This window comes from Cornus florida, unplaced genomic scaffold (genome assembly GCF_030987335.1).
Source record: "Cornus florida cultivar Cherokee Brave unplaced genomic scaffold, ASM3098733v1 CherokeeBrave_3.0.0_Hap2_Chr05, whole genome shotgun sequence".
NCBI classification, from domain to species: domain Eukaryota; kingdom Viridiplantae; phylum Streptophyta; class Magnoliopsida; order Cornales; family Cornaceae; genus Cornus; species Cornus florida.
Genome location: NW_026775575.1, coordinates 95015437 through 95026101, shown reverse-complemented (window position 1 = coordinate 95026101; position 10665 = coordinate 95015437). Strand labels below are relative to the sequence as shown.

The window sequence follows — 10665 nt, the reverse complement described above, 5'->3', positions numbered from 1 at the left end:
GAAAAGGTATCGAATAATTAATTACTCGGAGAAAAAGAGAGGTGTGATTATCACAACTTGACAATAATTGATGCATAAACTTCACAAAACTTCCTCATGGATCAAATACAAATTGACACCAACAACCTATATCGTTTTTACAAGTCACTGACGAGTGTTTTTTTATGAATTATGTCGTTGTTTTTCTACACTTAGTGCAAAAATAAGAAAAACCTGCAAAAACTAAATTAAAGATAGTATAGAATAAGCAGGGTCGAACCATACAAGATTTAAACTCGTTAATCAAAATTAAAATCAAAATTTAAAGAAGAATAACTTTAAAACAATTTAATAATTTTTTCTAATGAACTAAAAATAAAATAAATAATTAAGACAAATAAATTATGATCAAATAATAAGAAAAGTCTCAAGGAAAGAATCCACCACCACAGCGTACTATAAATAAATTTGTATATTTCTTTTATGTAAATTTTCCTATTATAAGCAAATCATTTCACCAGTCCAATTACAACTTGGAAAGATGAAGGAAAATAATAGCGTGAAATAACAATTGCTTGAGAACATATTTTACTTAATCTGATATATCTTTGGTAAATAGAAATAGGCATTATCTGAATTACCATTAATTGGCAAACACGAAGAATCCTTTTCCTAATTTTTTTTATCAAAATAAGAACACATAATAGAAGAGTAAAATAATGTAAGAAAAAATTTCATAAAAGAATTAAACTAAATTTACTTATATTTCAGCCATGGTGGCTTTATCACCCCCTTGAGAAGGGGGTGTTTAAGCTAGCATAATAAGAAAACAAAATAAAGAAATAAAAAATAATTTTCTTAACAAAAATTATAAGAAATGAACTGAAGACAAAAATTCTCTCTAAATTTTATTATTTTATCCCACTAACAATATCATCAACCTCCTCTACATATGTCTCTATTTATAGAGTTTAGAATAGAACGATCGGGAGGAGAAAATTCTAATTACAGAAGTGAAAATAAAAATAAAATAAAATCTTCCTAAAATCTTGTTGCTTCCCAATTTGGTCTGATCTTTGACTTAACGTGCTTTCCAATCTGTCTTGATATATTTTCCAATTTGGCTTGATCTTTGCTGATTTAATGAAAAAGGCAATTTCTTAAGTTGACTTTAATTAATCGTATAATCCCACATTTCTGCTATTTTTGTTTCTTTTCTTCTTATTCCAAAATCAGCCCCTATAAAACATGAAAAGCAGGGATAAGAACAGTTATCTAATAAAAAATATTAATTAATCATTTATTATAAAGTATAAAATAACAAGTTTTGTGCACTTATCAAATTACCCCCAAACAAGCTTTTGCTAGTCCTCTAGCAATTAAAGGCAAAAAGAGATAAGTTTACAAAATTGTTACTTTAATTGACTCCTGACTAAAAATATGCCACTTTCGCAGGCTACTTTCGATTGCATTTATCATATGCAATAAGGCCTTAAACCCCTAAGTTATCCTAGTAGACGAGCTATAGCCTTGTGAGAGTTTTCAGAGATGATACCCATAAACATCCAAAATTGTGCACACTTTGCACTTAGCTCAATTACTTCCATGGAATCGGAATCTATTGCATACACATCATCATCAAGTTAGCTATTATGTCAAGTATAAGAAAGATTAATATTCTTTAACAATCCCAAACCTCTAATTACATGTAATAATACTATGGTCTCCACACAAAGTTCAATTCAACATATTTCCAATAACAATCAATCCCTAGTTTCCTTTTGAAGTGAACTAGTATCCAATTATGTGTTTTACCCTTTTGTCCTTATATTACACATAACAATAGCTTCAAATCATTAATATTCCCATCCAAGTTAGAATACCCAAGGCATGAACTCATGACTTTACTTATGCATGTGAATCTTTCATCTTTCTTTCTTCCATCGTCATCTTCTTCTTTTCTTTTTTTTTTTTTTTTTTTTTTTTTTTTTTTTTTTTTTTTTTAGAAGACAGTAAGCTGTGCAATGTTTAAGTCCCTTAAGCTTTCTAGATGACCCATGTAACGAGCTTTAGGCTAATGACTCCCAACCAGACGGTTTTAGAGCATTAGGTATAAAGACACCTCAAAGAGCTTATTAACTCAAGTCAACTAGGCTTTGAACCTAAACCAACACTTTCATTTTTTCCTGACCCTCCACTTTTTGACGCGAACACTCACTACTTACTGAGGCAAGAGGCCCGGTTACTTCGTGAAAGGTATTAACTAATCATGCATATATCTTTATCATCATGCCAAGGACATCTACTTTTCAAGGTCTACTAACTTGTATCCAACACATGTAATATATCACATAAGGTTAGGCCTATACCCCACAAAAAGATACTAGTGTGCATCTGTGAGAAGTGAAGTACGCTAGAGACTAATTATCATTAATAATAGTCAAACTGGACAATGATGTGGACCACATATACTAAAACATGAATTAAAGATTCAAAACTGCTCTAAAATACCAATTCCTAATCATACATGAACAATACTTCACCCAAATTTGACATGACATGCAATTCAACTTATAATTTCCATTGAAGCAAGATCATTGCCCCACCCCTAAACAAAAGACAACACTGTCCCTAGTGTTGGAACCAAAGAATATGGAAATTAAATGGACAAGTATAGGTAGAGATATATAGAGAAACATTGGAACATATTACCTCACTTGGTTCGATGTGGAGTACAATTTCTGCAAAAGAGGTTATGGAAAACAGTCGAAAACCATATCAGATAAATATAGTACCCCCAAACAAAATATAACCATATTCAAATACTAAACAGTTACGGAGCTAACGAGTATGAGTGAGATACAACTGGTTAAGACTTAAAAATCAATCCAAGGTAACTGAATAGACACAACCGGTTGGGTTGCCTCCCAGGAGCGCTAAATTTAACGTCTTCAGCCAGACGCAATGGGGGAAGTTCCCCCAAAAGAGATTAGTTCGAATAGACCGGATTGATGAGGAAAATGTCCTCAATGACATGAGCCTCAAACTCAAGGAAAGGTTTTAAACGATGAGCATTGACTTTAAACAACTTTCCAGTTTTGGGATCTTGTACCTCAATGGCACCATGACTAGCAACATGGTGTACATAATATGGATCAGACCATCGTGACCTCAACTTCCCAGGAAACAATGCAAGACGGGAGTTATATAAAAGAACCTTTTGGCCTTGTAAAAACTCCTTTCTTAAAATTTATTTGTCATGTTCCAATTTAGTCTTAGCTTTATAAATCCTCGAACTCTCATAGGCATCATTTCTAAGTTCTTCCAACTCATTAAGTTGAAATGTCCTACGCTCACCTGCTTGATCATAATCAAAGTTCATGGCCTTGATGCCCAATAAGCATGATGTTCCAGTTCGACAGGCAAGTGACAGGCTTTGCCATAGACCAATCGGTATGGAGACATTCCTATAGGGGTTTTATAAGCAGTACGATAGGCCCATAAAGCGTCATGGAGACGGAGACTCCAGTCCTTTCTTGTGGGTTTAATCGTTTTCTCTAAGATATGTTTGATCTCCCTATTGGATACCTCAGCCTGACCATTAGTTTGTGGGTGGTAAGTAGGGGTGGCAAAAATCCCCAATCCGGTGGGGAACCGCCCCGCCCCCGCCCTATTTAAAGTGGGTTTGGAGAACCGTTTACTTAAATGGGGTGGGAATGGAGGTTAAAAAAAAAAACCGGCCGGTTGTGGGGTGGGGGCGGCGGACTAAGATCCCCGCCCCATAACCGCCCCGTTTAATATTTTAAATTACTAATTTATCCTACCATGTTAATATATTTACCAAATTAACCTTTACACACACACTCTCTCTATATATTCGAGACCCTACACTTAACACTTCCATATATATATATATATATATATATATATATATATGTGTGTGTGTGTATATGTGCTATGATTGTGTTTAAATAAAAATATAATCGGTTATGGGGCGGGGGCGGGGGCGGTAATGGGGATTAGAGGCAAAAAATTAACCGGTTATGGGGCGGTTTTGGGGGCACCAAAATTAAACGGGGGCGGGGATGGGGAATGGGAAACTCGCCCCAAACCGCCCCATTGCCATCCCTAGTGGTAAGATAGGGCTACCTTATGGGTGATCCCATATTTGGACATTAGGCTAGCAAAGACTTTATTGCAGAAATATGAACCATTATCACTAATTATGGCTTGAGGTGTACCGAAGCGAGACAAAATGAAGTCTTTCAAGAATTTCACCACAACCCTATGGTCTGCTGTCTTTGTGGCTAAGGCTTCTACCCATTTGGACACATAATCAACTGCCAGGAGGATGTAGGTATACCCATATGAAGAGATAAAGGGTCCCATGAAGTCAATACCCCAAACATCAAAGATTTCTACCACTAGTATGAATTGTTGGGGCCATTAATTCCTTTTAGTAATCTTACCTAAGAGTTGGCATCTAAGACATACGACACAGTAGGTATGGGTGTCCTTAAAAAGGGCGGGCCAATAAAAGCTTGATTGTAAGATTTTCGCAGCGGTCCGTTTAGAGCTAAAATGGCCACCACAGGCCTGATCATGACAGAATGAAATGATGGACTCTTGGTTTACCTCGAGGACACACCTACGGATGATTTGATCTTGACAATACTTAAACAGGTAGGGGTCATCCCAAAAATATTCCTTAACCTTAGCTAGGAATTTATCTCTCTCTTGCTTGGACCAAGTAGATTGGGTGTGATTTGTGACAATGTAATTGACAATATCGGCATACCATGGTGCAGGAGATACCGCAAAAAGTTGCTCATCAGGGAAATAATCAGAGATGGGAAGAGAATTGCTAATCGAATCAATAACTAGACGAGACAAATGATCAGCAACTACATTCGTAGAGCCTTTCTTATCACGGATTTCAAGGTCAAATTCCTGAAGGAGTAAGATCCATCGTATCAACCTAGGTTTGGCATCTTTCTTGGAAAGAAGATGTCTCAACGCAGCATGATTGGTATGAATGATAACCGTAGATCCTATCAAATAAGAGCGAAATTTGTCAAAGGAGAACACTACCACCAACAATTCTTTTCCAGTGGTTGAGTAGTTGAATTGGGCATCATTCAGGGTCTTACTAGCATAGCAGATGACATAGGGTGCTATATCAACTCTTTGCCCTAAAATAGCCCCGACTGCATAATCTGACGCATCTCACATGATCTCAAAAGGTAGGTTCCAATCAAGTGACCAAATTATGGGTGTAGTAGTGAGTGCGGTTTTTAATTGCTCAAAAGCGGAGTGACAAGCATCGGTAAACTCAAATGGGGCATCCTTAGCTAGAAGATGGGTCAAAGGCCGTGCGATCTTACTGAAGTCTTTGATGAAACGTCTATAAAAACCAGCATGACCTAGGAAAGCTCGAATATCGCGTACAGTTTTGGGAATGGGTAAATTGGAGATAAGATCAATTTTTGCTTTATCTACCTCGATTCCGGCACTAGAGATGATATGACCTAGGACAATTCCTTTTTGAACCATGAAACGACTTTTTTCCCAATTAAGAACGAGGTTAGTATCACGACAACGCTGAAGCATGAGAGTAAGATGGTGCAGACATTGTTCAAATGACGAGCCAAAGACAGAGAAGTCATCCATGAAAATTTCTAGAAACTTATCAACCATATCACTAAAGATACTTATCATACACCGCTAGAATGTAGTGGGTGCATTGCATAAGCCAAATGGCATACGACGATAAGCAAATGTACCAAATGGGCAGGTAAAAGTGGTCTTGTGTTGGTCATCAGGGTGGACAGGGATTTGATTATAGCCAGAATAACCATCTAAGAGGCAATAGAAAGATTTACCAGCCAATTTCTCTAACATTTGGTCAATAAATGGTAAAGGAAAATGATCCTTCCTAGTTGCACTATTGAGCTTTCGATAGTCGATGCAAACTCACCATCCAGTTTGGACACGGGTAAGAACTAACTCATTACGATCATTGAGAACGACAGTAATGCCGGACTTCTTAGGAACCACTTGGACTGGACTTACCCACTGGCTATCAGAGATTGGATATATGATACCGGCATCAAGGAGTTTGATAACTTCTGTACTGACAACTTCCTTTAAGTTAGGATTTAGTCTCCTCTGGGGTTATCTACAGGTTTTAGCATCATTCTCCAAATGAATACGTTGTTGCACCACTAAAGGACTAATGCCTTTGATATCATCAATAGACCAACATATGGCTTCTTTATTCGCCCTAAGCACCTCAAGTAGCTGGGTCTCCTAGTTGTTGGTTAGGTCAGATGCGATCACCACAGGAAAAGTATCAGATTCACTTAGGTAAGAGTATTTTAAAGTCTCAGGGAGAGGCTTTAATTCGACCTTAGGAGACTCTTTCACGGTTTCAGAGTTAGGGTTATTTGGTGAAGACAATGATTCAAAGTGGAGTCGGTACTTAGGTGTGTCAAAGATTGGAGTGGAATCTAATAAGGCATTGACCTCTCCAATATAATTATCCTCATCAAAATTAGCACCAAAATGAGCTAGACATTGGTGAGTCAGGGGGTTGTTTCATCAAACTAAACACATTCATTTCCACTTTCATATTTCCAAAGGTTAAGGTCATGTTCCCATTTCTACAATTGATCAATGCATTGGCGGTAGCTAAGAATGGGCGACCTAAAATGATGGGAATCTGTTTACCTTGAGTAGGTTGGGTGTCTAAAACAATGAAGTCGACGGGATAATAAAAATCGGCCATTTTGACAATCACATCCTCAATGATACCCCTTGGAATTTTAACTGATCGATCAGCTAATTGGATTTTAACATCGGTTTTCCTCAAATTGTTTAATCCTAACTCTTGGTACACAGAATAAGGTAACAAGTTCACACTGTAAATCTAACAGGGCCTGATCAGCAAAAGTGTCGCCAATCCTACAAGTGATAGTCGGACTACCAGGGTCTTTATGTTTGACTATAGCTTGGTTTTGTAAGAATGAGGAACAATGTTGGGCTATGAAGGCTTCCTTTGGGATGTGGGTTTTCCTATTGACTAAGTCTTTGATGAACTTTGCATAAGAAGGAATTTGCTTAATGGCAGTGAGAAATGGAATATTAATCTGAAGATTTTGAAAAATTTCTGAGATCTCACTGTATTGCGAATCCTTTTTATTGTTAACTAGTCGAGAAGGGAAAGGTACAGGTGGAACATAAGGCGGAAGAGTAGGATTATTAATTTGAGAATTTTGGTCTTTTTTAGCTTTTGAAGGGTTTAATGCACGAGACTCGGATGGTTCATGTTCATGTTGGGTGGGTAGCTCAACCTTATTATCAATTTGTTTCCCTGACCTAAGCGTGATGATGGAATTCACATGGCCATTGGATTGGTCAGTGGAAGAGGAAGTTTCAATGTGATGAACCCCTTTGGCTTGAGGGTTGATTTTAGGTTGGCTAGGCAAGGTACCTCTTTGTCGTTCAGACAAAACGGAAGTGAGTTGACTCAACTGATTTTGCATGGACTGTTGGAATTGCAGTTGGTTCTGAGTCAAAAGGTCAAAGCGACTTTCTAGCTTTTGAATTCTCTGAGTAGATTGCTTATTTGATTGGTTGAGATTAAGGGCAAGCATCTTCAGAGTGTCCTCATAGTTGGAAACATGTTGGTTCTGTGGGACAGGAGGAACATAATTGCTCATGGGATCAAGTGCGAGATCACGATTGTTACTCAACTGGGTGTTTGGTGGGAACTGACTTTGAGGAACGAGCAAACCTTGAGATTGGGGTTGCCTATTGGAATTACCTTGGAAACCGGGATGACCACCTAAGTTTTGGGGAGGCAAATTTTGTCGCCAAGAAAAATTAGAATGGTTTCTAGTATCAGGATGGTAAGTTTGGCTAAAGGTATTAGTCGTCGGTCTCCTATAGGTATTAAAGGCACACACTTGAGCATCTGAAGGTTCAGAGGTAGAATAGACAGGACATGCTTCACTAGGATGAGATGAACTAGAACACACATTGCATTGTGCATTTGTGGACATGAGTGCAAAAGTATCGAATTTTTTGGTCAAGTTTTTTACTCCTTCAGTTAGACTATGCATCACAGATTTTAATTCATTTTTTGGTTTGATCTCATACCAAGAAGATGTTTTATTGGTTTGGTCATTCCTAGAAAATTCATCAGTATTTGAATTCCAATTTTGGGCATTCTCAGCTAGTTCCTCTAAGAATGTGTAGGCTTGGTCAGGGGTTTGGGCCTTGAATTTACCTTGGTTCATAGACTCGATTATGGTGCGGTTTATAGGTGAAAGCCCCTTATAGAAAAATTGAACTAGTTGGGCTTTATCAAAGCCATGGTGTGGGCATTTAAGAATTAAATCATGAAAACGCTCCCAAATTTGGTGAAATTGTTCCTCATTTTTCCCTCTAAAATTACTAATGGAACCTCTCATTGACTCTGTCTTTTGCATGGGGTAAAATTTGTTCATGAATTTCTTTGCAAGTTCATTCCATGATCGAATAGAATTTGGAGAAATGGAATTTAACCATGAGGCAACCTTATCTTCTAGGGATAGAGGAAAGAGACGCAATTTGACACCCTCTTCATTCAAATTCTGGCTTTTAAAAGTGTTGCAAATAGTTAAGAACTTTCCTAAATGGATATCGGGTTGCTCACTTTCAAAGCCATGAAATTTGGGTAAAAGGTGGATAGTAGCAGGTCTAATCTCAAACTGGGGTGCTTCAGTTGTAGGGAGAACTATGCAATTGGGTGGGTTGGCTGTGATGGGTGCAAAGTAATCATTCAAAGTCTTAGATTCAGCCATTGGAAATTGATGAGTGGTTGAAGAGAGCAGGAGGGGTTTTTCTAACTCAATGAGTGAAGGATCAGTAAAACAACGGATTAAATGTTTGTTAACCCGCAACCACTTGGGCATAAACACACAAGATAATTCAGTTATTTTTTTTTCTTTCTCTTTTTTTATTTATTTTATTTTACTTTTCTTTTTATTTTCTTTTTGTTCTATCTTCTTTTTCTTTATGTTCCATCATCTTCTCTGTAGGAGTAGCCGTTAAATATATATATATATATATATATATATATATTGCTTCAGCTTCATTTATTGATCCGTTCAATAGTTTAGTGTTATTTGATTTTTTATTTGTTTTATTTTATTATTTTTTTTTCTTTCCTTAATTTTCTTTTACTTTTCTTTCTCCTTCTGTGGTTGACCTTTGATAAAAAAAAATAAAAAATAAAAAAACAATTCCACAATCTAACTGCCTTATACAAAATCACAGTGCCTTGTTCTTCATTTGTTGCTTATTGATTGGTGTTTTATTTATATTCTCAGTGGGAGTCGCCGAGAGAAGCATAAGCATTAAAGATCGACCACGAAGGAGGCTGTTACTGCTCCATCTCATTCCCATCGTCGTTGTAGTATAGTGGTAAGTATTCCCGCCTGTCACCCGGGTTCGATCCCCGGCAAATCAAAATTTAAAGAAGAATAACTTTAAAACATTTTAATAATTTTTTTCTAATGAACTAAAAATAAAATAAATAATTAAGACAAATAAATTATGATCAAATAATAAGAAAAGTCTCAAGAAAAGAATCTACCACCACAGCTTACTATAAATAAATTTGTATATTTCTTTTATGTAAATTTTCATATTATAACTTGAAAAGATGAACGAAAATAATAGCGTGAAACAACAATTGCTTGAGAACATATTTTACCTAATCTGATATATCTTTGGTAAATAGAAATAGGCATTATCCTTGGCAAACACCAAAAATCCTTTTCCTAATTTTTTTTTTTTATCAAAATAAGAACACAGAATAGAAGAGTAAAATAATGCAAGAAAAAATTTCATAAAAGAATTAAACTAAATTTACTTATATTTCAACCATGTTGACTTCATCACTCGAGAAGGGGGTGTTTAAGCTAGCATAATAAGAAAACAAAATAAAGAAATAAAAATAATTTTCATAACAAAAATTATAAGAAATAAATTGAAGACAAAAATTCTCTCTAACTTTTATTATTTTATCCCACTAATATGTCTACATATGTCTCTATTTATAGAGTTTAGAATGGAACGATCGGGAAGAGAAAATTCTAATTACAGAAGTGAAAATAAAGATAAAATAAAATCTTCCTAAAATCTTGCTGTTTCCCAATTTGATCTGATCTTTGACTTAACGTGCTTTCTAATCCAATTTGGCTTGATCTTTGCTGATTTAATGAAAAAGGCAATTCGTATAATTCCACATTTCTATTATTTTTGTTTCTTTTCTTCTTATTCCGAAATCAGGCCCGGTAAAATATGAAAAACACGAATAAAAACAATTATCTAAAATAACAAATTTTATGCACTTATCAGTTACATCAGTAAAAAGAAAAATAATGGATAGGGATTCAGGAATATCAAACATAGTGAGGCCCACAAGAGTTTGACTACAGAGCACACAAATGTGGAATTTCAAATGGGCAACTTCTAATGGTCAATGGGACTAGGCTTTATATGTTGATTGTAACTGGCCCGGCGCAGAGCTTGTTCTCCAAGACATTCAATTACAAAATATCTCCTAATATAAAAAGTAAAAATACACACAAAATCTCACAGAGTGAAATAGCCGTTAACAAACAAAGGAATTTACCA

At 36.0% G+C, this 10665-nt stretch overlaps 1 protein-coding gene across 1 annotated transcript; it reads right to left on the bottom strand.

The window, feature by feature from the left end:
- Nucleotides 1–6830: 6830 nt before the first annotated feature.
- Nucleotides 6831–8825, bottom strand: LOC132309759 (uncharacterized). The gene has a single exon (XM_059808044.1). The coding sequence runs from the start codon at nucleotides 8823–8825 to the stop codon at nucleotides 6831–6833; it is 1995 nt and encodes a 664-aa protein (XP_059664027.1).
- Nucleotides 8826–10665: the final 1840 nt, after the last annotated feature.